Raw genomic sequence first — 27,477 nt, forward strand, 5'->3', positions numbered from 1 at the left:
TTATGCCTTCCGGCCACAATAGCTGCATTGCTTCATTAAAAAGCCTTGCTATCATTACGTGTAGCCAGCCCCAGCTACTACTTACAGCTATTTTCTCCCAATAGGATCGTAGGCGAGGTGCCAGAAGTCTGCCATCGAGGGTGTTCAAAGACAAAACAAACCTAGCACTCTCGATATGAAAGAGGTGCAGAGTAGCCTATAAACATTTTTCCTTCGAGGATTTCGAGGTGGATGAAGTCAATGAGCGATTTTATGTATTTAAAATGAAAATTCGCAAAATATGTATTTACATACGGAAAACTGGAAAATATGTGTTTTTATGTAAAATAAAATTTGCTGTGTTGACATATAAGGCTATAATCAGAATTTTGGCAAAAATGAGGGTCTGTATCTTATCGCAGAAAAAACATTTAATTACCTAAAGTTCCTTTCCCTAGTTATAAGTATGCGTGATATGGTACATGCTTAATGCAATAGAAAGCAGCGAGTGTTCGCCTCAAATTACACTTGTGGAATTTTGTCATCCATTTCCGTCCTGTCCTAAAATAAAAACGCCAGTGCATATAGGCTAAACACGCATCGTACATTTTTCTTTAAATGTTTTTGTTGCACACTATCTGCTGCACCGGTGCAGCCAATTTACATAACATCCTGTCAGCATCTGATATCCCAGTCGTATCTAATCGCACTCATCAGTGTTGACAGTGTAGAGTGGCTCCCTTGTCTCGCAATGGACATAACACTCGCCGCTCTTGAAGATATTGCAAATTACACGCTACGGTCTTTTGTTTGCTCTTCCTGTATCAGATGCCCTTAATTTCGCGACGTATTGTGTTTCTGTTTGCGTTGCATCGATTTCCTCGATGCTTGCCGCTGTAATTGGGTTTTGCGAACTCGTGCCCGTTCAATTAGCCCCGGGACCCCCAAGGAAGCCATTTCTATTCTGTTGGAAGCCGCGGGAGAAAGTTGGAGAAAGTCTTTCTGCACGATGTGGGTGCCATATGTACGTTAGATTCAAGTAAAGCCCCCTCATCCACTTTGGGAAATACTTTCCACATGCTGCAGCTATGAATGTTAATCATAGTGTCATGGACAAAATAGAGAAATAATCTACGTAAGTAGGAAGTGAGCCTTAACAAATTACTTTTTTTTCTTTACTTTGCGTTTCTGCCACTTTTGGCTAATTGTGAAGGTAGGGATGAATGATGATAAGATGAAATGAAGGGACAATCGCACACACACACAAGAACAGCACAAAATACGAGCCCCACGGAACATTATACTGGCAATGGATCCAGACGCCAGACGCTCGCTAGTCTGCAAAATGCAGTCCAGGGTGTACTACGTGGAAGGAACGTTGACATTTGATTGACCTCAGAAAGAGCACTCATTACAGCCCAAATTACTTTTCACAAATATCTTCTCGCATTGTGAAATGCTTTTATTAAAAAAAAATAGATAATTGTTTCACATATTATGTGAAAAATCTAAATTTAAAGTACAATTAATAACCATCATTATTCATTATATCTTTTGGAATGATCTAAATAAAAGTAGCTTTCAATAAGGGTTATTTTCGCCATTACTTTAAGACCTCCCCGATGTTGTAGTGGTAAAGTCGCCGCCTTGTAATCAAGGGGTCCCGGGTTCAATACCCGGTGGAGCCACAAGTGGTTCGGATTACACTTTAAACTGTAGGTCCAGTCCCAATTAGTGCGTACAAGTGGACTTAAAACAAAACTCAAAAACTCGTGTGTATTGCATGTATGTATTACTGTAAAAGAAAACTGGGTGTGAAAAATGAAATTGTTATGGGTAACAGAATTAATGCTTAGAAAGTACAGTAGTTTTCCATAGGTGCGTGCTGCTGATCCCACCGCCTCCACCAGTGATTTGAGCGGCTCGGGAGTAAAACTTGATAACGCACATTCCGTTCAAAATTAGAAGCAGTTGCTGTATAATAGTGAATGAATTCCTTCAGTAGTCGATGACGGTCAGAAACGCACGGAAACGTCTGGGTAACCCATAAGCCACACTGTAATGGACGAACTTTGACTTTCCCGATTTCATACTTTTGTGGGATATCAAGTTTTACTCCCGAGCCTCACATTTATCCACCTGCACTGCACATCGCCACCACCGAGTATTCACATTTTGGCGCGAAATAGACCATTCCAGGTTGTTGGCCCCCACCATGTCCTTGGATCCAATATGGCGTCCAATACATTTTTTGGAATGCTTCCTCGAAGACAAGTGTTGCCAACACCTATTTGGCAATTATCAATCACATAAAATGTCTTGGCCGCCATATTGGATCCAAGGACATGGTGTGACCAACACAGGTGGATAATTCTGAATATATCCCTGTCCCTTACTCCAACTGGAAAATGAATGTTTGCCTGAAATTATAATTTCAGCCACAGTTATTTGCGTTAATTGCCTATCGTGTAGGATCGATAATTATAAGTAACATAACACCTGTAGAGATCGTTGCAAGAACGCGATAATCTGAAGCTGACGAGTGTTTGGGAGAAATGAAGTGCTTGCCCCACCTATTAATTTGATTTGATTTGATTTGATTTAGTTTATTTTACTTCGCGTTTTGTGCCTCTTGGCTAATTTGCGAAGATGGGGATGAGTGATGAAATGATGAAATTGATGAATGGACATACACAAACAACCAAGCCCGACCGGGAATCGAACCCGGGACCCTTGGCGTCGCAGCGCGATGTGCTAACCACTCGGCCACAGGGTCGGGCGCCCCACCTATTAAAAAAAAAATCCTGCGGACTCCTATGCTCTACACCCATATGCTTTCTTGGCACGGTGCAATACACCGAGAATAGCTCCTTTCGGATATAGGGTGAACAAATTACAAACTTTTAAGAAAGAAGGCATTTTTGTATTTCACAAAAGATTGTACAGAAGTGTTATAATACTCGACAACTCTCTTAATACCATAGCGAGAAAATATAATTTATGCAACTAAACCCTTACATTACCGATTACGAAAATATATTAATGCTCACCTCGGTAGATGTCGCAAATGCTTTGAAATCAAAATCTCACACGGCAACAGAAGATACGCAAAAGTCCTACGATTTTTCTTTGTTGGAAGAAAAGTTTCTTGTCTTTTCACTTGCAACTGAGAGTGTTGTATTTCCTTACTTTGAAATTGAACACTGAAACAACATTAGCAATTATTTACAAATATAAAATTGTGTTACGAATCTTGAAGTTGAAGTGGTTGTCTCCAAAAGAGGACATTTGCCCATTTTCCTAAAAACTCGCCCGGACCATTTTTAGGACTCGAAAAAGAGGACGTCTGGCAACCCTATTCGCAGATTGTGCTGTTTTGTGGAATTTCGAGACGAAACATCAGACTTGTCTCAATACCTGAATGAACCTTATCTACCATTTAGTCTTTCCTTCAACGAGAATGAGTTTGGCTTTTTTGCAGAACCTTAACGAAAGAGAGAACAGGATGCACGCCGGGACGTGTGACTTGCAACAGCCGCTTTGCAATTCCTAAGCGCTCTCTTTTGACAAGTGAAGAGCATCCCCCCCTCCTTGCAAGGGCAGACAACTGTAAGGCACTGGGTAATGAGGCTGCGGAGAGAAACACGACTGAAATGACTCATCAGGATCTTCACCGCCAATCGCACACACACCAAGGTCGGCCCAGACATGCACCCTACGGCCGGTATGGAGATTGCATGGTTTCTGTGCGTCTCGCGTGTCCAAACTAGAATCGTGCCATGGAGTCTGTTGGTTTTTAGGATCTGGGCAGACAGAGAAGTGCCGGATAGCTAACCATCAGGTTCCACAGCCGCGGGGGTGCTTGTAATTAACATGTAGACTACGTGCTCTGATGGCACCGATATTGTAATTACAGATCTACATCTCTAGTGAGAATAATGGCTTGGATTGTGCATTAGGAGCTACTCCGTCGTGGGATTACCCCCTCGAGGCGTGCGTGCGTGGTGGTACCCTTCTCATTCCAGAAACACCTCCGAGTAAGTACAACCCAAAAATGTGGACACAGGAATGGCCACCAGCAAAGCAAGATCCATTCGCACAAGTTTAGAGATGGTTCTGAGACCACAATTTAAAATTCGAGACGAGAACGTGACATGAAGTGACTTTTTCTGTTGGATTGGGGGGAGGAGGACCTGCTTTGAATGATTATTTCATACGAGGGGATGCCACCACCACCAACCAGGTAAAAAGGTAAAGTTCCCCGTGCACATAGCATCGTGTCATTGGGCCTTTTTTTATTTATAGTGTATATACGTATATATAGCTCCATCCGCCATTGTCTCCCAGGGTTGCCCTCGGGAACCCATTGATTTGAGGCTGGGTGAACCCCAGATCCGCTTTGCGCGGGGAAAAGGCCAGTAAAAATCTGACCTTAGATCATCCATCCCGGGAATCGAACACGGCTCTCCCGCGTAGTAGTCAGACGACCTACTGACTAGACCACCTGGGCCATTTAAGGCAGTGATTTATCCACCCGCCAGGATTTTCCACAGCACGATCTAAAATTCTTCCCAAAGGCATAATTTATGGTCATTTTGGCTCTAAATTTACCCTCACCCACCTAAAATATAAGTTTATTGATAAACCCCTGATGTAAGGTTATATAAAGCAGATTTATTTCGGGTGTCTCTTATTCAGCTCAATTTTGATAGATTACAATGCGGTTTTTGAAGACTAATTGCGATATAAGTCAGAACAAAGTTGTTAAAATGACCCCAAAAATGCCACAAGCTGACTAAAAAAAAATCCGTTGTGTTCGTGTGCCCCTCTCATACTACTTCCACCACCATGGCCTCCTCGATGACGTAGTGGTAACGTCGTCGCCTTGTAATCAAGGGGTACCGGGTTCGATACCCGTTGGAGGCACGTATTTGTTGGGATCTCACTTTAAACTGTAGGTGCAGTCCCGATTAGCCTTCTGTGCATAAATTGGACTTAAAACCCAAACCAGACCATGATGTAAGTGTGAATTGGTTCTACCATGCCAGTTATGGTTGGCACCGAATTGCCGTAAATGCCTCTTGAAACTTTTTTCTCTCTCTTGTTGTCGAGAGAAAGCGGAAATGGATGGTGCAGTAAGGTGACGATGGAAAGTGACAAACAACCTGCTCGCTCATTGTTTGAGAGGTGAGCTTTATGTAATCCCGCTTTGTGGACAGCGAGCATGAGAGTTCGTCGCCTGAATGGAGAGGTAGGTAGCTCCACTCTAATGTACAGCAGGCGCTTCAAGCTACTGAGGAGTCTTGGCCTTTTGCATTTCATGCATCAGCGACTGACCGTGGCTATGCTGTGGGCATCATTTGTCAAGTGTTAAATGAGGCGTCTGCTTGTTATGTCTTGCGTCACTGACGGAGATGATTTTCTCTTATATACATCTTTCTTTCTATCTCTTTCCTCTCTCCAAGTATCTCTCTTACTCTATTTCTTATCTTTTTCTTCCTATTTATATTTCTTGATGCTTTTATGTCCGTTTTTCTTTCAATTTATATTTCTTGCTGTTTTAAATCCATTTTCGACCAATTGCGACCACCAGAACCTATAACCTAACCAAAGGCCCCACAGAAGTAATAATGCTGTAGAAGGTTGGAAATGAAAATAAATAGGTGCCGTGGAAGACCACATCCAAAACTTCATGGCTTTCTGCCCTACCTCAAGGGCCAAGCAGAAGACACCAACATCAAGTGCATGCGGATGGAACTTAATCTAGAAGGTCAGAGCGTGACATTAAATTCGACGAGAGAGCTGGAAAGTGTATTCGTACATATGAGGAAACGGGTGACTTCAAAAGGTGTCTGTTGGCTCTAGCCCATGTTCAAAAACTTGATTGAACCAAATTCCCAGCCGATAATATCAATATTTCCCATAATTCTCTTGTAAGAGGTATTATACGTGGTGTTAAGCCACCCTTCAATTTGATAGAAGATTTAAAATGTCATCGCAATTGTCCACCCGCCCTTTCACTTCTGTGTTCATCGCAATTGTCCGTCATCGCAATTGTCTGCTATCGCAATTGTCCGGCTACCGTGTGCGTTATTCTTGCTCTATACGAATTAGTCGGCAGAAGCACAGAGAAATGTGTTCTATATAGCAGGAGGACGCGCCAACATTATTTCACGTTGGGCTAAAGCTCATTCCCGCCCATACAGTATCGACGCCATTGCCGATTTCCTGTTCTTCTAGGTCAATCACGACCACGAAGACGAATGACGAACTCATGAAATAGACGATAGGGGAACCGCTATTCGATTCTTTGCCTTGGCTTCGAACCCGGGACCTCTGGTGTCTTAGCGCGATGCAAAAACCATTGCAGAGACCTGTGCACGATCCTTCTTGTAGCTATGCCAGCTGTTGGGACGAAGCTTCGTAATTTCAAGATATAACGCGATAGAGAATGATGACATTACGGGGGAATAAAGGTTCATTTGGGCAGAGGAGGGTGAAATAAAGGAGCCTTATTTGCACCGCCCGAAGCACCAAAACGCCCAGCAGCCATTGCGGCATCTTTACCTGCTGCAACTTTTACCTTCGAGACCGGTTTTACGCAGGAGAAAGATCAGAAAAATCAACATTTGCCATTAGCGGAGCTTTATCGTGGGCAAAGTCTGCCCCTTCTTTTTTTTTTTCAGTATTCCGCGAGTCATCAAGGAGCCTTTTCACCTTGAGCAAGGCCACCAAGCGTTGCCAACTCAAGCTAATCTTGCTATCCATTATCTTATAGAGATTAAATGAACATTCAAACTCATAAATCATAGGAAGAATTTCAGATTATCCAGTCTGTAGTCTTATCAGATACTGGTACCTAAGTTCAATCGCAAGCGCACCGAAACAATTATAACAATATTGTAGTAATAAAACGCGGAGTGTTACTTAGAACACGTGCCAATTGACACAAATGTGTTGACTCGAAGAAGTGTATACACTGCTACAGAGCGACGTAGCAGTTTTCACGTAGGGTTTGTGCGCTCCCATGAACCCCTACAAGGAACGCTTCTTGAGGGTGCAAGAGCAGCTTATTCGGGACGTATCCCTACATGACATTAGCCCCTTGAGTTGAGCGTGATAGAAGCAGACACCCTACCGTCACCAATACACAGTATGCAATTCATCCATAGATGGCAACGTCGAATCAGTTTCGCCACTTTAGTTAGCGATTCTGTCATGCAGATGGCAACATTGAATTCGTTTCGCTCATGGAGTCAGAAGCGCACGTTGCCTACGACCTTGCTGATAGGGGCGGGGTTGGCCATTTTTACTTCATGTTTTGTAATAATCGGTGACAACTAACGATTGACAGAACAATAGATACGGGTGAAGAATGGGGATTTGCTGCTTGCGTCAGCCGAGGAGGGGCGGAGGGGCAAAGGCCAAGAGCTCCGCAGGTGGAAAAAAATTCCAACTCGTGCTTTATTTACCATAATGCCCCGATGATAATGTTACCAGCACATCACGGAGTCGTGATTTTTGGGCGAGGAGAGAAATGGCATGTCTGCATTATTTACTTTATCATTCGCACAAAAATGCTAATTTTGTCGCGGAAGTGCCAGTGGCGAAAGCTGGATTTGGAGTGGAGTCGTACAGGGTGATCCAAAAGTTGTGCAACCCACAACCGAAAGCGATGCTGGAGCTGGCCGGGCAACGTCACACGGAGAGGCCTTCGAAGTTAATTCTAGGGTGTTCGAAAAAAAGGCATTCAAGTCAAAAAAAAAATGTACAGCAGGCAATTCGCGCATAAAAGTACGACCTGAGCGGTAGTGTCGCTTCCAATATGGCCGCTCTATGTAGGATAAATCTTTGTTTACATTCAGTAGTAGTACGTAATAGCAGCGTGTTTTCATGGCTTGTATGGAAGAGACGTTTAAATTACGCCATATTTTTAAATATTAAATGCGATGTGAATTCCAGGAACTTTAACGAAGGTGAAGCTGTGCTGAGAACGAATCATTTTATTATGATAGGCAAAAATAACACGAAAACTCAGACAAAAGTAATGTATAAGCACTGGTGCTGTGCTGTTTCATCTGCATCTCAGGTTGTAACTGGGGCTCTCGGAAATGATTTGAAAATAGAGCAATTCACCTGTATTTGCAAAACTTGGGCAGGAGAAAAAATTAAACATACCGTTGCAGTTCTTCCCCCAAAGAGGCAGGCTGATTTAATAATAACAACACAATAATAATAATAGAATTCACAATTTCATCGAGGCTATCTTCACTGAAAAGGACTTACTGAATGAAACAGCAACATTAGCATGTCGATTTTCTTTTTGGTTACCTTTATGATTACAGACATTAAATTCTGAAACTATTTTCATCCTCGCACTTAATTGACTTGCCCCTGTTCCAAATTTCATACATAATAGATAATACCACCGACAAGGTCTAGGATAACACATTGTTTTCGAAAAGAAATGCTTTATTCATAAAGAACAATTAAAACTTTACTTTCATGGGAATAGAATCAGCTTTCGGAAAATAAAGTGAACGGACTGGTGCATTCTTCCTTACCGCATGTCAATGTTATCAGTCCATGCCAATCTTCTGTCAAACAATTCTGTTTTCTCTGATTTAATTACAAATTTCATTTTGTTGATTCCACGGGGTGGAAACACTTGTCCTGACCCACAAAACGGTTTGGAGCGAAAAACTGAACAGTAGACGTTACTCTTTCGAACACATTTCCCATGCTTTGAGACATCAACAGAACACCGTATCCTACATAGAGCAGTTCCGGAAAATCCCACCAGATGGCATATCGGATAATTTTAATCGCGAATTATGGATTTTAATTTTCTTGATAGGAAACATTCCGGGCATGATGTACATGTTGGATCATCACTGTTAAGAATCTTTACACATGTCCAGTATAAATTGATACAATATTTTCCAGAATTGGTTCAGTTTGACTTAAATAAGAGCAACAGAAAATCAATCGCAGTTTGTGATTTAAGTACTTTTTCCCGTACGCCCTAGAATTGTCATTGAGTCCAGCCCATCGCAAAATCCCATCAGAGTAAAGATCCTTTACAGAGGAGCTGGTTCCACAGACAGAAAGAGAGCAGAAAGAGAGCGAGAGAGAAAAGGAAATTGGAAAAGAGAGAATGAGAAAATGGAATGAACGGGAGAAACGATGACAATGCGTAAAAGGAAAGAATTGTAGATTTAAAGATGCAGAAGAGGATAAGGAGAGAATAAGAGATTAGAGAGAGAGAGAGAAGGAAATTGAAAGAAACAGAATGAGAGTTCGAAAGAGAAATGATGGAAATGGAAACGAATTGAAGATTAAAAGATACAAAAGAGAGAAAAGATAGAATAAGGGAAGAGAAAAGAGAGAGAGATATAATGAAATTGAAAAAATGAAAAAATTAGAGAAAAGGCAATGGAGGAAAGGAAACAAATTGGAGAGGAAAGACACAGAACAGGAAGAGAGAGGGAGAAAAGAGAACGAAAGAAAGACACCCATAGGCCAGACACACAGGAAGAAAGAAAGAATGAAGTAGAATAATATCGGAAAGAAAGATGTAGAGACGATAGAAATGAAAGAAAGCGGAACTATAAAGAAAACAAACCCAGACAAAAAGATGAAAAAAGAGAGAAAGATTGTTAGTTAACCATGATCACGAAGCAGAACCGACACGAAAATATTTAACCCATCTTTGAGCACATCTGAACGAAATTCTCTTGACAACCCACTGTTAATTGCACGTGAGAGCGTAATTCTTTCCCCCCAGCGACAAAAAAGGCATAAAAGTTAGTTGTGACGTAATTCAATGTTTCTAAGTTACTACCATGTGGTATTATGGTTTACAAGCAATATAACTGGTGTGAAACAGCTTGTGTGCTTGAATACCCTTTTCCGGTCTGTTTTTGATATGTTACCTTGATTTTCTACCTCTTTGCGCTATGAACTGATGATGGGAGAAACACAATACCTGATCCAGGATTCAAACGCAGCGCGCTACGATAACCACTTCCTGACGGAGGCAGACAGGATGAATTGTGAACACACAATCCTGGGCAACATTATATTTTTGAAGAAATCAAACTGCATCCACCGGACGTGATGATCTGGGCAGCGATTTCTGCAAATTATTTTATTGGCCTACTTCCCCCCCTCCCCAAAGTGTTGGATCACATTGTTAACCTAGCCATTCTTCAAGAAATGGTTCATTCCACAGCTGCGTATGACAAGACTTGGATGATCAGCGATTCTTCAACAAGATGGAGCACCAGCACATTTTGCCCTCCAAGTTCGGGGAATTCCTGAACAGAGAACTTAGTAGACAATTGTTTGAACGTGTGCAACATGATATTGCAGTGTGCGAATTAGCGGGGGGTGGGGTGGCGGAGATTACCCTCACACAAAAGTCCCCGGCAAAATAAAATTATTTTATTTTTTATTCTCTTCAAATAAAATTGAATTGAAATCATATCTATGGAACTCACAACTGTAAAATCATTCAGGAAACAATTGACCTTTAAACCCATGGAGGTAAGAAAGGAAGAGGAGTAAGCCCTGCGCGCTTTTTCTGAAGCCGGGTCACGTGACAGAACCGGAGAAGTCGGACCAAAACATTCGAAGAAAGCATGTAACAGTTGGGCTGAAAAGTTCGTAGGCTAACATATCGGGTGGGCTGAAAAGTTCGTAGGCTGACTCATAGATGGCGTTATTAGAATTAAATCCATGTGATTTTTACTTAGTACTAACCTTCAAAAGATACGTGTATAAATTTCACAGCTGCCGGATAATTAGTTCGTGAGATATAGCATTGTGAATGAAGCAGCTTTTGTTATTGTGAAAAAATGGATAAAAAAGAATTTCGTGTGTTAATAAAGCATTGCTTTTTGGCGAAAAAAATACTGTTGAAGCCAAGGCTTGGCTTGATAAACATTATTCGGACTCTGCACCCGGAAAATCAACCGTTGAGAAGTGGTTTGCTAAATTTAAACGAGGCGAAATGAGCATCGAAGACGATGCACGCAGTGGACGCCCCAAAGAGGCTGTTACCGACGAAAACATCAAAAAAGTCCACAAAATAATTTTAAATGATCGTAAAGTGAAGTTGATCGAGATAGCTGAGACTTTAAAAATATCAAAGGAACGTGTTGGACATATTGTGCATGAATATTTGAAGATGCGAAATCTGTGTGCAAAATGGGTGCCGCGCGTGCTCACAATCGATCAAAAGCAACAAATCACAAATCAATGAAAACGATGGCAAAATTATATGAATTAGACTACGAATTGCTTCCCCATCCACCATATTCTCCAGATCTGCCCCCCAGTGACTTTTTCCTGTTTGCAGACCTTAAAAGAATGCTCGCTGGAAAGAAATTTAGCACTGATGAAGAGGTAATCGCCGAAACTGAGGCCTATTTTGAGGCTAAAGAGAAATCGTACTATAAAAATGGCATCGAAAAATTGTATGACCGCTATAATCGTTGTATCGCCCTCGAAGGCAACTATATTGAATAATAAAATCGAATTTTGTCAAAAAAATATTTTTTACTATGTTAGCCTACGAACTTTTCAGCCCAACTGTTAGTAAAAAATATTTTTTTGACAAAATTCGATTTTATTATTCAATATAGTTGCCTTGGAGGGCGATACAACGATTATAGAGGTCATACAATTTTTCGATTCCATTTTTATAGTACGATTTCTCTTTAGCCTCAAAATAGGCCTCAGTTTCGGCGATTACCTCTTCATCAGTGCTAAATTTCTTTCCAGCGAGCATTCTTTTAAGGTCTGCAAACAGGAAAAAGTCACTGGGGGCCAGATCTGGAGAATATGGTGGATGGGGAAGCAATTCGTAGTCTAATTCATATAATTTTGCCATCGTTTTCATTGATTTGTGACTCGGTGCATTGTCTTGATGAAACAGCACTTTTTTCTTCTTCAAATGGGGTCGTTTTTTCGTGATTTCATCCTTTAAACGCTCCAACAACGCTATGTAATAATCTCAGCTATCTCGATCAACTTCACTTTACGATCATTTAAAATTATTTTGTGGACTTTTTTGATGTTTTCGTCGGTAACAGCCTCTTTGGGGCGTCCACTGCGTGCATCGTCTTCGATGCTCATTTCGCCTCGTTTAAATTTAGCAAACCACTTCTCAACAGTTGATTTTCCGGGTGCAGAGTCCGAATAATGTTTATCAAGCCAAGCCTTGGCTTCAACAGTATTTTTTTTCGCCAAAAAGCAATGCTTTATTAACACACGAAATTCTTTTTTTATCCATTTTTTCACAATAACAAAAGCTGCTTCACTCACAATGCTATATCTCACGAACTAATTATCCGGCAGCTGTGAAATTTATACACGTATCTTTTGAAGGTTAGTACTAAGTAAAAATCACATGGATTTAATTCTAGTAACGCCATCTATGAGTCAGCCTACGAACTTTTCAGCCCAACTGTTAATGTTGTGTACTTTTGAATAAGACTTAGGAAGCAATGGTGCCTGCTCAACACACGGCTGTACTAACAGAAGCGACAGGAAACCTGAAGGAATAATATTCCATATGCAAATAACGCTAGTTGTAGTTTGTTTTGTAGTATTTAAGTGTAAAGTAAACCTCGAGTTTGCGTTTGTAGTTGGAGCCTACTTCAAGCCTGGGTGCGCTTGAAGCAGCCGATGCGATGTTCTTCTCTCTATTGAAGTCATTGGTTGAAGTAGATGCGGCCATCTTACGGAGACAAACATAAGCTCCGCCCACTGTCTTCAAAACGAAAGCAAGGAGTGATACGAGACTGCAGGCATCTGTTTAAACCAATTGCATCCTAATTCACATCTGAAGTTTTATTGTTAACTTGTTTACATTGTTGTTGAGTGCATAGGTTTTACAAAAAGGAAATGTTTTCCGTATTAAGGTTGATGAGAGCTCTATTGTTCAAATAAATTGCATTAACATACATGTTTACATTGAACTAGTCCGATAGCTCTTATTGTGTACGAGTTTGGGTGTTCTTAGAATGTAAATAGCGATACAAAATGTTTCTTATCATTAGGGCCCGGTACTTTATGTCCTATAAAACTGTAAAATATGCATGTAATTATGTCATAAAAATTTAAGAATATGTCATAAAAATAAAAAAATGCAGAAATATTCCCAGTAAAGCCAAAAATGTGCACAACGGTACTTTTGAATTTTTCATTATACGAGAATCTTTCAGGGAAGATCGAGTAGGGTGTTAAATGTGTACCACGTATTAAATGAAGTCAGAATCCCTTTAACCGAAGAATGCAGTAGGAAAATACAGAATATATTGTGAGGTGCACTGCAATTGTCCTAAGTTTCATTTACAATTACATCAGACTTACATCTTTGTGGAAGCTGTGTGGTGGAACCGTCTCGCGTCACTACTTGCGCAGAGAATTGTTTCCTCCAGAGATAACCCACTCACTGAAATGTGCGTGGCTCAAACGACAAGTGATCTTGAAACTCCCGTACTCGATTGCCGATACAGTAGGGGCTGTAGTGTACCGAATGTTATTTTTACTTTTGATATTATGGGGAGAAGCTGAAGAAATGAGAACAATTGAAACTTGTTTACGGTGATCCTCGTACCCGCAAGACAATGATGGAGAACATTTTTCCTCAATAATGTTCGCACCGCTGTCAATTGCCGGCGGGTTAAAAAAAAAAGGGGGCTGGTATTATTGTTCTGTACTAGAGGTGACGAGCTGTATCTTTGCGGGTGGCCTTGCCTACTCCGCGCAGTGTGAGAGAGAGAGAAATTTATGTAGTTGCCACCTACTCGCTCTTTGGGTGGTCGAAAGCAAGGACAGAACGCAAGGATAATGACGCGCAGCCGATAGCTCCTCCCCCTTGCTACTGCGCAGCCGAGCGTGGACAGGGTTCACCCGCAAAGATACAGCTCGTTAACTCTAGTTGGTAAGAAAATACGGCATCTGCTTTTAATTTCTTTGTCCGTATTTTCCTTACCATCGATAATGTAAGCTATCCGTTGCGTACGAAGAATAAATTATAAAATAACCGATTATATGCATAACAGTTACGAAATTATGCAGAAGCATGTCTTGTTACAAGAACATTGAAGAAATATGTTGTAAAAACATGAAATTGGTAAAATATGTCAAAATATGCCTTATCAATTCCGTCTATTTCGGCTGATTTTCTTCAGATACGTAAAGATCTCATCCCAGTATTTGATCCGATGCCAAATAAAAAATACGTTATAAAGTCCCTGACCCTAGTTATATAAACAGCTATTTAATGACGTAGATTAGAACCAATGTTCTAAGGTTGTTACGTTCCCACAATTGCGGGGTGTGAGTGGCTCGACACTGTATCTGTAAACAGACACACGCAGTCGCAGGAACAAAGTTAATTTCCCTCAGCTCCTGTAGTCAGCATCATGGGAACTCCAAGAGTCCGCACTGGAGCCATCTTCAGGTGGGCAAAGGAAAGACTCGAACCACCGGATATAGATTTTATATTGTTTTATTAGAGTAAGTCAATTTATGTACATCGGAATAGAAGGAGCGCGAGACTTAGGAACCGGGTAATTGCGGTTTTTTGTACGTGATAACTTCTTAAATATCCGGCCGAGATCGTTCTTATGAACTTTACTCAGTATAGAAAACCTGCGGAGTGTGAGCGACTCAACACTAGGCCTGTAAACAGACCCACCCAGGTGCGGATACCAAGAAACAATTTCCCCTTAGCAATGAAATTTCGGCGTATTTATACCCGATTTCTGTACTCTCGAACCCCTGACTAGCAGCAAGTTATGAAGACAAAATATTTCTTAAATTACAATAAAATGTGCAGTTTATACATAAGTTGGATTTGATAAACTATCCAAAAGGTTCTGACATATCTTTTTCAGTTAACAAATACTTGCACATCGATCAGTGTAAAATTAAAAACTTCCGCCATTAGTTTCTTACATAAAGGTTAGTACATCAGCATCTTCTAAATTTTAATTGGCGTTCATTCGATTACGTCATAACATTTAGTTTAGCGCAACAAATCAACGCCACTCTTTTGGTCGTACATATTTTTAATTTTCAACTTTGCACCTTATACAATTTTCCTTTCTTTCTTTATAAATGATTTAACAAACTTATCAAATTAAGCAAGGCGCAACAAGGTACCAATAGTTTAGTTTGCTGACTTGTAACGTATAAATTTGCATATCCAGAAAAACCTACCTCCCGAAATTAATTCACAAATGCGCCACTAACTAGGCATCCCCCCTCCCCCCCCAAAGCAAGAAGCTTAATTCGCACAGTGTGATATGGTCTGAGTACAGTAAAATAAAATTTCCAATCTTGCTAACAGAAGTTCCAATCGCTGTTCTGAAATGTAGCCATCAACATGGAACAAAATGCCTCAAAGAACGTAAAAAATCAAGTTCCGTCGTGATGATGAGAGACAACATACACATAATTCAAAGTTATTTACCCAGGGACTTTGTGCCCACCCTGAACTCAGGAGAATGTAGTGAAAGTGAAATTCACTAAAGAAAGGAAACTTTCGTTTATTGATTATCTGATACTTTCCATAGGAACGCCGCGTATCTCGTGTGAACAATATACTTGGGAGGTAGGGGTGTTAATTCCACCTTCGCACCATCAAGTATAACCGCATAAATTACTATCAGATCCTTAAGTGTCGGCGGTGCGCTCACTGTGCGTGAGCTGAAATTAATACGCGAATGATGATCATATGATAGCATTGTAACGCCGAGGAAAGGATGGATATATTTTGTACACGCGTACGACCTATACAGTGACGTAGAATTTGAACTTTCTTTGCCCAGGTTATTGACTTCCAAGAGGAATAAAAAAATCGAATGGTGACCAAGGCAAAATTTATTATAAATACATTCCCTGGGATGGAATTAAGAAGTATCCTTATTATAGATAATTTAGGTTTGACATTCCTATATTATAAAAGTTAACTATAACTATTTCACCAGAAGTACTTGTTAAATTACTATTTTTTTTTTTGTTTAAGAGACCATTAATTACTTTTCAGTCATCTGATGACTCTTGTATAACTTTGATTAAAGCTAAGACAAGGAAACTTCGGTGGGCAGGCCATTACTATGCACAGAGAAGGATAGAAAGGATTATAGGATACTTGTTGGGAGAGAAAACCAGGTTGCAAGATTCCTATAGGAAGAATAGTGTTGAGTTGAATCCGATGGAAATTAATAAGGAGGTAATGAATTGATTGATCTTGCCCGCGATAGGGACAAATGAGTATACACATCTCACGTCCATGATAACAAGGCGAACGAAATAATTTTCTCTCTCCACTGAGTTTGACTGCGTGACTCACTTACTGTCTGCCTTGTTTTCTGTTCTTTGTTTTAATATGCTTAATTGTAAGCCTTTCCCTTATTCAGCACTTTTTTTGACCCAACACTAACTGCTCGATTGTTACAAAATCCGTTGTTGGTGAGAGGAAAGCTATTTCTTTATAGAGGCCTATTCTGTTGGTTCAATCATTTTATACACAGCTATTGTACTTGCAAATATCTTTTCATCTTTTCTCCCTTTCCAAGTTATTAATTTCGTATTTTGAAGTGTAAATAATACTAGTATTCAATATTCGGGTATGAAGATTACTTGTGATTACGATAGCGTTGTGTAATTGCTTTTTCTTTCGCCTTTCACGGTATTTGTTCTGCTCTTAGTCGGCAATTCAATTATGTAAATTGGCGGTGCTTAACCTGTCGTCCGCGGACCCATTTGGAGGAGTTCATTTTACGCCAGCTTGGCGTCATAAATATACCAGGCTTGGTGCTCAGTTACTGTCGCCTTGGCGTTATCAAATATAAGGTTTGGAGTTAAAAAAAACACTTCAAGTATAAGAGATCTATCTCACCGTTTAAGGTGGCTGCTACGTTAACAAACCCCCGAAAGACTTACCAAGTACTGAAATTAAATAATTAAAAAGTATTTATTTAGCATTTTCCGCCGAATTTATTGGAAAGCAAGGATTATATTTGGATCGTACGGCTTTGAAAGACAGTACCAAAGATTCATGCACACTATTACGAAAATATGCACAAAATATTAATCAGGAACTTTACGTCAATTGGATCTAGCATCAATTTTTTGGTATTCAATAAATATTCAGTTCCTTATCTTTTTGGTATAATTTCTTTGTCAGAGCAGTTGTTTTTATGTAAATTGTGGCGATCTTAACTACATATAAGCTAGATAATGAATACGTTCTTCGTTCTATTCCTTTTTACCGCCTCCCCGATGGCGTAGTGGTAGCGTCGCCGCCTTGTAATCGAGAGGTTCCGGGTTTGATACCCGGTGGAGGCACATAGTAGTTCGGATCCCACTTTAAAACTGTAGGCCCAGTCCCGATTAGCCTAAAACACTAACTCAATCAATCAGTAGTTTTACCTATTCATGTAATAATAATATTAATACAATAGTCATTTATATATTTTAATGAACATTATTTTAATTTAATTAAATATGTTTTTAAAATTTATTATTATTTAGACACTTGGTCGGAACCTCCTCTCCCCCCGAAAAACAAATCTAGATACGGACCTCTACGTTACCACTACGTTTGATGTTGGAAAGTTGAAATGTTTTTAACAATATTTACACCGTGATAATATTTATTCATTTGCACTTTTGCTTCATAACTAGCTAACGTTCACGCCTTCTGTTTCTTCCAGCACGCCAACAATGTCAGACGAACGGCGGAGGAATACAAACTAAAACGCCCGGGAAAGAAGTTCAGCACCCAGTGGGACATCCCGGAGAAGGAAGTGCACTACAGGTCGGACGTGAAGCAGAAGACGTTCTTCGCACGAGACAACGTGTCGAATTTCATCTCCTGGTGCCGGCTGCTCGGCATCTACGAGTGCCTCCTGTTCGAGACGGACGACCTGATCCTTCGGAAGAACGAGAAGCACGTGATCCTGTGTCTCCTGGAGGTGGCGAGGAGGGGGGCCAGGTACGGGATGCTGGCCCCCATGCTGGTGCAGTTCGAACGAGAGATCGACCGCGAGATCGCGAAGGAGCAGAAGAAGGAGCAGAGGGCGCTGGGCCGAGCGAACAGCATCCCTGGCAGCGAGGATGCCGACGTGGAGGATGACGACGACGAAGAGGAGGAAGAGGAATACCTTGTGGAGTACGGACCAATGCCGCAGATCATCACCAATGACTTGAAGAGCCTGGACGAAATGGTGAGTACTTCGCTTTCTTCCATGCGTGTGTTTATATTTGAATTGAGTGTATTTCTGGACTTGTCTAATATACGTGGGTTGGAGATTTAATAGTGGCAACACTGCTGTATGTACGCCGTGGAACGGAACCGGTGCTTCTCGCTTAAGTCCGCTTTAGACGAAAGCATTTTTCTTAACATTTGGGCCATGACCAAAATACTACCGTGTAAAGTGAAAAATCATGGCATTTCAGATGCCATGGCATTTCTCGAGGATAGAACCCGTCCTATTTCCGTAGCATTTTTCGTAGCGTAACCAATCAGAAGCGACCTCTAGGTCACGAGTGCAGGTGTAATGGCGGCCACGTGAAATGTAAACAACGCATCACTTCACATTTTTGAAAGCGGATAACTATTCAACCGAGAGGAATAACGTGTCGTATAAAACGTTATTAGATACAAAACAATGGCACTGCTTAAATACATGCTTTTATATAGTTTACTGTACACGTATGGAAGAATATTTTAGTTGTTTCAAATGTAAACACCGTGCACTCATGGTGTAACTCGATGTGCCTTTCATGCTGTATATATTTGCAAAAGCTGGCCGAAATGTTACACGAAATGCTTTCGTGTAAAGTACTATTTGTTATTAAGATTTTTGGAAGCATTTACATAGCATTTATGCTAGCAAAAATGTTAAAGGAAATGCTTTCGTCTAAAGCCACACGTTAGTTTGATACGTAATCTACCTCCCAGTAAATGGACTCTGCCTTCCAACACTGCACATGAGCGGTGACGAGAGGAATAGAGTATCGTTGGAGTTGGCGGTCTACAGTTGTGTAGTCAGACCCTCATTAATGTGAAAGTTTTGGTGATTCTCGCCGTACCTCAAGAACAGACCGTCAATGAGCAGTATTACTGTTCATTTTTGTAACATAACTTGCAACCTGCATTGCGAAAGAGGCGACACTTTCAGCCGAATCCCCCCCATCATTTTGCAGGACAATGCTCGCGCGCATGTGGCTGATTTGTTAGTCAGATGGTCTACCAGCCCCTGTAACTTTGATTTGATCCTTAAGATGAAGCTTCGGAACTGTTCCAAAGATTCTTCATGCAAGACAGCTCTATTCGAACCATCAACAGAACAGGTGCTGCTACAGAAATACTACGACTTCTATATCGCTGGAAATGGGCTGTACACAATGCTAGTGACTACATTAAAGGGTTGTAAAAGTTTCACAGAGGTATCTCTTTTGTATCATTTGTAACTAAATAGTTGCCACTATTAAATCTTCTACCCACGTACATATTGGGTAATGCTGTAACATTCATATTGCTGAGGACCAACGAGAGCAAGCGCGGGACAGCTGGAACGCATAACACTGTGCATGGACCATATTAGTGTGACGTCACCCTGGAGGACTGAGTTTGTCCAAACAGCAAGTCACGTGGTTTTAGCTTATTCAAAAACATCGAATTTTCAATCGAAATTTCATTTTATTTAAGAATTGTAACAGCAGTTATGAAACAAAACAGTTTGTCGTGTCACCTCAGTTCGAGAGGTTGCATTTATTTCGGAGGGTTGGTTTCCAAGAAACATCTGTCGCTTCGGACAAATTCGATGCTTTCAGCTGGGGATGAAATACCAAAGGTTTACAGTATCAGCTCGCATGCTGATATGATAAATCCCTGCCTCTTTCTGGCCTCGATATTTTAAACGGCGCTTTCATTAGATGGAGGTCATGCGTCCTCCCATTTTCACAATTTCTGGAGTTCATGAGTGGATGTGCAAGGGGGGCAACTTTTTAGACACCCCTCGTTTATGGCGTTACCCCCCACCCCCTATACGCCTTCATGGCGTGGTGCTAAGCACAGGGGAACACTTTACTTTACCTTTACCTTACCTCGTTTATGAGAGAGGGGGTATAAACCCCTTTTGAAATTCCCCTGCCTAATTTGTCACTTGCTTGGAATAAGGTCTGTTTAGATCTTTTTCAAGTAAGATAAAGTGCCTCTTCCACCAAGGGATTACTTTTTAAGAACTTCTTGCTTGTAATCTATTAGGAATTCCTTTCATATTTAGACTTTTGCATGTCCTAATCCATCTGAATAAGCAAGCTGATGACTGGCCCATGCTGCACAATAGCCGATTAGCCTTATAAGCTGTCACCTTACGTCAGTTGTCGGCGATAAGGAAACTCGTGCTAAATTATTATAGTAGGGCACCTCGTCCTTTTGATAATTGGGGCATGATATCACTTTGTGTAATACGTGCCAAGGATTTCACTCTACGTTCTGTACTCGAGTTGCACTGATAATGCATATGTTGTTGATTCCGTGTGCTTTTTGACGGAGCAACTTCTTAGAAATGCAATAATGGTACTTAACCAATCTGTGTTTTTTCTTGTCACTTTCTCTCCGTCTCGTCTCTCTTTTATCCCTCTTTTCCCCGTCTTTCTTCCTCTGTCTCTTTCATCCCGTTACTGTTTCTCCATTTTCCTCGTTTCCGTTTCTCTCAGTTTTAAAAGCTCTCCCTCTCTCCATCTCGCTCTCGTCTTTCTTTCTCATTCTCCTCCTCTCATGCATTTTCTCTCCTTTTCCCTATCTCTGCGTCTCTTCCTCCACCTCTCCCTTCTTGTCTTTTATCAATCTCTCTTCCTCCGTCCCTTTCTTCGTCTGTTTTCTCTCTTCAGATCTTTATACCTCATTCTATTTCTCTGCTCCTGTTCGTATTCCCTCCCCTGCCTTATTTTTTTGCCATCTCTTTCTATCTTCTTTCTTCTTCCGTCTCTCCGCATCTCGCTCTCCTGTCTCTCTCCCCTCTCTGAATTTTCTCTCTCCTCCCCATCTGTCTGCTTCTTCCTCTCTCTTCTTCGTTTTCTCAATTCTTTTTATTTCTTTACCAGTTTCTCCCCCTGCCTCTTCACTTTTGCTTCCAAGAAGAGCGAAAGGCAGGAAGGGACACAGATATTATGTTCTAGGAAAAGATTCCTCATTGCAATTTTCTCCCTGGAGATGTGGAGTTTGCTTTCGAAAATATGGAAAACTATCCAGAACTGGCCGGATCAGTGTTCAGTTTAAATCTCTTCATTGCTAGTCGCCAGAAAAGTTTCAAGATGTGTTGCCCTAAAATAGATTCTAAACCTGGTTATGAAACTTTTTCTCATTGTACCCTTTCGTCGTAATTAAACGTCTAATGTACCCCCTCTCCCCCCTTAGCTTTTCTCTGAATACTGGGTTTTGTGGATATTTTTTGGCTGCCTGATTGGTGGGGCGTTTTTGATATGTTGGGAGGCGTGTATCTGAAATAGAGCAAAATGGCATTTGGGCCGTATGTAGGGAGATGGTAAACAAGAAACATTAGAACCCTACGTATATTATTTTATATGGTGTTCCTACGTTTACAATCTTTATGCTTAGTTACAAAAATTAAGATGTGAAACATGTATGCTAATAAATATATATATATATAATAAAAACATTAATTTTCATATATTTTCCCAGAGTTATTGAAAAAATTAAGAACAAAAATAAGTTTGTAAACAAACTGTTAAGCACAATTTTGGAGTTTTGTTGTAAACTCTCCAGAGTTTCTGGTGAGAAGGATGTGCCTGCACAGCCTGTCACAGTTTCTTGATGTCTAATTGTGCACGAAACTTTCAAGCTGAGATTCGGCTCCAAATTTAGTCTATTTCGGTACTGATCCCAGTTGTACTCGTGACGTTTTTATACTTTAAGAAATGTTTGTGGGTTTTTTGAAGAGACCTGAAACGAAGAGACAAAAACAACCTTATTTTCCTGTTGAGCGTTAAAGCTATGAAGTCTGCTCTACACACCTGCAGCAAAAAATGTTGTATTGTGGGTATTCTCGACATTTCTCTTCCGAACTGATCACGTACCGCCTTGAAGTCGTACATGTACCCCTGGGGGTACGCGTACCACAGTTTGAGAACCACTGTTCTAGGCGAATCGGGAACTTCGGTAGCAGATGGTCGAGGGTGGGATCGAGCCTTCGTAGAATAGTCATTCAACTAAAAACAACACACAGAACTAGGAATACAGTAAAACCTCGTTAATCACGACCCCGATAAGCCGGACTTCGCTTAATCCGGACAGGCAAAAATAAAGCAGCATGCAAGGTTCAAAATGTGGCTAGAAGTCAACAAGAGAACTTCCCAAAGAAAAGGCAGTCAACCACTGATGAAATTCAGTTTCCCGCAGACTTTGTTCTGTACTGTATAGTGTATTTAGGCCTATGCCCTTTAAATACACCATAATAAACGTGTTTTGTTGCCATAAATGGAGTTTTAATGCACTTTCTACTGTCCGTTTAGGTTATTTCAGTTAATCCGGACTTTCGTTAAACCGGTTAACTTATCCCCCCCATTAGTGGATTAACGAGGTTTTACTGTACATCAAATCAAGGCTGATTGAATTTCGGTCTCGTTCAAATGTTAGTGTTTGATCATCTCCAGTGATGCATTTTTTAGTACATCGCACGGAACTGCAGCTGACGAATGTATCCTATGATGCACAAAAAGTGCATCATTATCAATTTATGCACTTAATTGTTTTAAGGAGTCAACATATTTGTGTCACCTGACACATTTTGGGTTCTGTGTTTTACAAGAGATTTTTTTAGATCAGAAAGAGAGAAACAGAGAAGGGATTAGAGATAGAAGAAGTGGAAAGGAGAGAGAATTAAAGGGAATAAATAAATTGAAGAGAAAGAAAAAGAGAGAGGGAGAGAGATACAAATGGAGAAGAGAATAGAAAGAGTAAAGGGAAAGATTTTAAAAAATATGTAAAATAATAGCGCGAAGTTGTCTACCTTTGCCACCGGCACAGATCAGATTTTAAAAAGTTTATAATGCTTCTTCGAAATAAAATTAGAGCAAGATGCAGTAGAATTTTAACTTCAGTACCAGCTGTATCCATTATCCTAATATGATTTCATAAATTTAATAAGCAGGAACAGGCTCAGCCCCCTGGCACTGCCACCAGCCCCTCTTCACATTAGGTAAAACTATTTTGTATGATTTGTTTGCAGTGAAGAGTGAAAATGTAGACAGTTCACAACTTTAAGGATAAATCCACAGAACATGAGCAGTTATTACATTCGCTCATCTTGTTTATAAGCTGAAGTATAAGTATCTGCAAGTATTTAGAAGATTATCTGGACTTTGTAAGTTATTTCATAGAGGAGCTTCTCTGTCTGCGCCTTACTGCCCGTTGCGACCTCCCAGTCCCGTTTAGACAGAAACCTGCGACTTTAACATGAGTATCCACATTACTTGAACATGTGCATCAAAGGTCAAGAGCTCTCAAGTTTGGGAACGAAGGGGAGTTTATTGCTTCGGCGAGGGGTGAAATGTACTGTAGACACTATGATTGAATATTGTGCATTTTTCTTGTATGAAATAATTGTATCATCAAAAGTAGTATGGAGTGTGCAGTAAGGGATGATTTCAGTAGCAGTCAATTAACACTTGAAGCGATATTTTAAAAGATATAGAAAAAAGGTAGTATTTATATGATACTTCAAAATTTCATATAACCTAATGCCCCCCGCACACATAATTTACCTTCATTTAATACTGTTAAATTTTGAAAAATTGACTTGGTTTACAAAGCCCCCTGATAACCCTTGAGCCCCCCCTCCCTCTCTGAAGATCAATTCTAGCTACGGGCCTGAGCAGGAATCAACAAATGTCTTTATTTCCTTAGAGTCGTAGTGTAACCTTTTACACTTGCCTGTACACTCACCTCGGCAGTTTTTTTTTACATACAGCATATTTGTAGAAGATACAATTTAATCTACAGGTGTATTAATATATGCTTCATAAAACACATCTTATTACTAACTTCGTCGATCCTGTACAGTTGCTTATGAAGAATTTCATTCAGTATTTCCTTCCCCATTTTTGGTCGTGGACGATTTGCATCGCAATCTCGTGGAGAGAGTGCTTCGTTTCGCAGTCATGACGTTTCCGTGAGCACGCAAGATGGCGGCGGTAGATACAGGGTGTTTTATGAGGCGAACTGACTGTATCTGTTTATCTATGGGGTTACCAGCGAGGGGAGAGACTGGTAATAACATAATTTTTGCGCTCTTAAAAGTTCACGTAGGGGTTGGAAGGGTGCATAACGATGTTGACATAAGCTGGTGGGGGATGGTGGGTGGCGTCAAGCATGCAAATGAGAAACTAAACAATTGCAATACGTTTGCGAAAGTTGTAAAAAAAAAAGGCAGCTCCTTTTTCCCAGGTATCTTGTACTGTTACGCGGGACTGTTAACCGCTATTTTGATGTTTGATTTCGCAGTACCATTTTCAGGTATAAGTTGGCTGCAGACAAAGGGTACCCACATACAGATCTTGAAATTATTCAAGTCAAAGTCGATCCAATTTTGCAAGAGACATAGTTAAATGTGTAATATTGGTTCATTTGAAATGATCGCATCTATTGATGTATTTTAAACACCAAAAGTGCATCATTATCAATTTATACACTACTGTTACTGGAATCAAACAACATACATTTTTGTGTCCAAAGAGACAACTTTTTAGGAACCCTCGTTTATGAGAGAGATGGTATAAACCACTTTTGAAATTCCCCTTCCTAATTTGTCACTTACTTACAATAAGGTCTGTATGGATCTTGTTCTAGTAAGATAAAATGCCTGTTGCACCAAGGGATTAGTTTTTAAGCACTTCTTGTATTCCGTGCGAAACTTGCCCTTTGGCCGAACATCCCATTAAAGATTTTCTATTGAAATTCATTTATCGTCGTTGAGTTAGGCAATACGCATAACGCCATGCACAAAATAGAGTACTTCAGACTCTAGTTGTCCCATTTTATTGTCGGTAACTGTACTTGAATTATTTTTTTAAAAAAAATTAAAGTGCTATCGAAATAATTGTCGGTAATGTTTCAGCCGCCTCGGTGGCCTATTGTTCCTTCATTAACTTCATCTAATCATCATCATCCTTAGGATTTCAAGACGCAGAAAGCCGATGCACAATAAGTAAAATGCAAAGATAACATAACGAAGTAAATTTAAAGGGTAAATTACAGTAAAGGGTTGAGGCGAAGAAAACTTCAGCATTGAAAATAAGGGGGAAAATAAGAATAAACACAGGAATTCCACATTCAGCACTTTCCTGGCCATCCAACCAGTGTTGTGGGGTGATGTGCGCCTGCTGGACATTTTGCAAAACGGTTCAATACTCTTGCTCGCTGGCGCCAGCTCCCACGACTGGTGCAGACATCAAAGCCCAGTCCTACAGAGACTCTCATTATTTGCATGCCTCAACTGGCGGAAGCGAAAGCTCCCTAATATGTTATTTCTTGCATGCAGAGCAGAGCGCAACGAATTTCACGCCTTCCCCATTGTCAGGCCCTGAATGAAGGGCCCCAGGCCCTTCCGCAGGGTGTTGGCCGCCACCCCTCAGGTGTATTGTGCTGGAACTCATGTGATATTGATGTGTGTAGGATTGGATAAAATCACGCTAACAGGCATTCAGGTGATGAAGACTACGTTACTGTCAATTGCTGCCCTGATAAGTCGTGATGCGCCTAAGGCTGTGGCAAATTCTTTAGGGGAACAAGACAGACACCAGAGGGAGGACACCCCCAGCGGGTCAGTCTGCACCAGCGGACAAGTAAAGCTACATGTTCTTTTAGAAACACCCTATTTTGTATGGTACCGTGGTATTTAAAATTGTACATAAATTCTTGTGGCACAAGGGTGCCTCCAGCTTTCGTGGCGTTAACGAGCTACGAAACCAGAGGTCACAAGTTCGAATCCTAGGTGGAGGTATGTGTTTGTTCCGCCTTCCATTCATCACTCATCTAAGTCGTCGCGACTAACCAAAGAAATAGACTAAAATAACCGAAGTTGAAAGAAAGTGTATGCGTGCCAAATGGTTTGATAGACTAAAATAACCGAAGTTGAAAGAAAGTTTATGCGTGCCAAATGGTTTTTCATTGGACAACACATGGTTAGTGCAGGGCCTCCCCGATGGCGTAGTGGTAATGTCGTCGCCTTGTAATCAAAGAGTCCCGGGTGCGATACCCGGTGGAGGCACGTAGTGGTTCGGATTCCACTTTAAACTGTAGTCCCAGTTAGTCCCAGTTAGCCTTCCTGTGCATAAAGTGGACTTTTAAAAGAAACCGTGATTAGTGCATCGAGTCTACTACTGCGTTATCTGGCTTCCTAGGCCAGAGTCCGCTACTTCTACCTTTTAAGTAATTCCCTAATCTCTTCACAGTATCCTATCAGCACGGAGATTGTGGTGTTCCACCGGTGATCGAACACCGAACACTCGTACCAAAAGCGAGAACGTTAACCATTCGGTTATGCTTGAGCATTATGTACGGTGGTCTTTGTATAGGTGTTGAGAATAAAATTCTCCCGTCTGCATACCGCATCCCCCCGTATGTTTTCAAATTTCTGAGCCTTGAGGGAGGGTAGCTCTCTGTCTCACTCTGTTACTGGCATTTAACAGCACTTTAAATTCTTCATTGTAATCATGGCAGAGGATGCTTCCGTGAAAAGGAGGGCACCTTCCCTCACAGTTTTTTTTTTTTTTACCTCGCGACGCAAGTGGTTCCTCCACTCCTCTGCTAGAGGTGAAGGTGAGAAGTTCGCCCCGCACGGAGCGCTCTCTGCCCTCCACAAGTGCAAGCGAGTTGCCCAAGCTACTTTTGCCATTGAAGACAATGCTGACTGGTGGGACAAGACGATAAGAAGAGGAAAGCCATTGGCACATTAGGCTGGATGACATGTGTAGAGACTGAAAACTACTTGGACTGAAAGCGACAGTGTTTTTCTTGTGGCCTGGTGATGAAGGAAGAGACCGCCTTGTCGTAATGCGTGATGTAATTGGCAGAAGGTGTGAACTGCACTGAATCACGACACAATGTGTCTGCCACAGTGAAAGTCCAAGGTCTTGAACAATGCTGAGAGAGTTACATTACAACGTGTCGCAGTTTCCTTGTCAGTGAGCTGACGGAGTTTTATTGCCTGTGTGATAACTAGTTAGGTTTTTAACCTATTTTTTCCTTTGCAGGTAAATAAGAAATAAGTTACGTCACCGTTTCATTAATAAATGAAACAACTGATGAAGTTTTATAGTGCCTAAAATAACCTATTTTGCTTGTTGGAACCTATTTTAGGTTTATGCGCCTAAATCAAACCATTTTTTAGGTTTTTATATACAGGTAATGGACAAAATAATATGAACACCAATGCAATTGCAGAA

General features: G+C 40.8%; 1 protein-coding gene across 1 annotated transcript in view; it reads left to right on the plus strand.

Moving 5' to 3' along the window:
• The window catches only part of pigs (GAS2-like protein pickled eggs), a 297,653-nt gene that overhangs the window by 47,006 nt on the left and 223,170 nt on the right, over positions 1 to 27,477 (plus strand). Inside the window, exon 3 of the mRNA XM_083140426.1 lies at positions 17,718 to 18,230. Within this exon, the coding sequence (XP_082996552.1) occupies positions 17,718 to 18,230 (513 nt within the window). The remainder of the gene's footprint in view (positions 1 to 17,717; positions 18,231 to 27,477) is intronic.

Source organism: Lepisma saccharinum, chromosome 18 (assembly GCF_977018435.1).
Source record: "Lepisma saccharinum chromosome 18, izLepSacc3.1, whole genome shotgun sequence".
In the NCBI taxonomy this organism is placed as follows: domain Eukaryota; kingdom Metazoa; phylum Arthropoda; class Insecta; order Zygentoma; family Lepismatidae; genus Lepisma; species Lepisma saccharinum.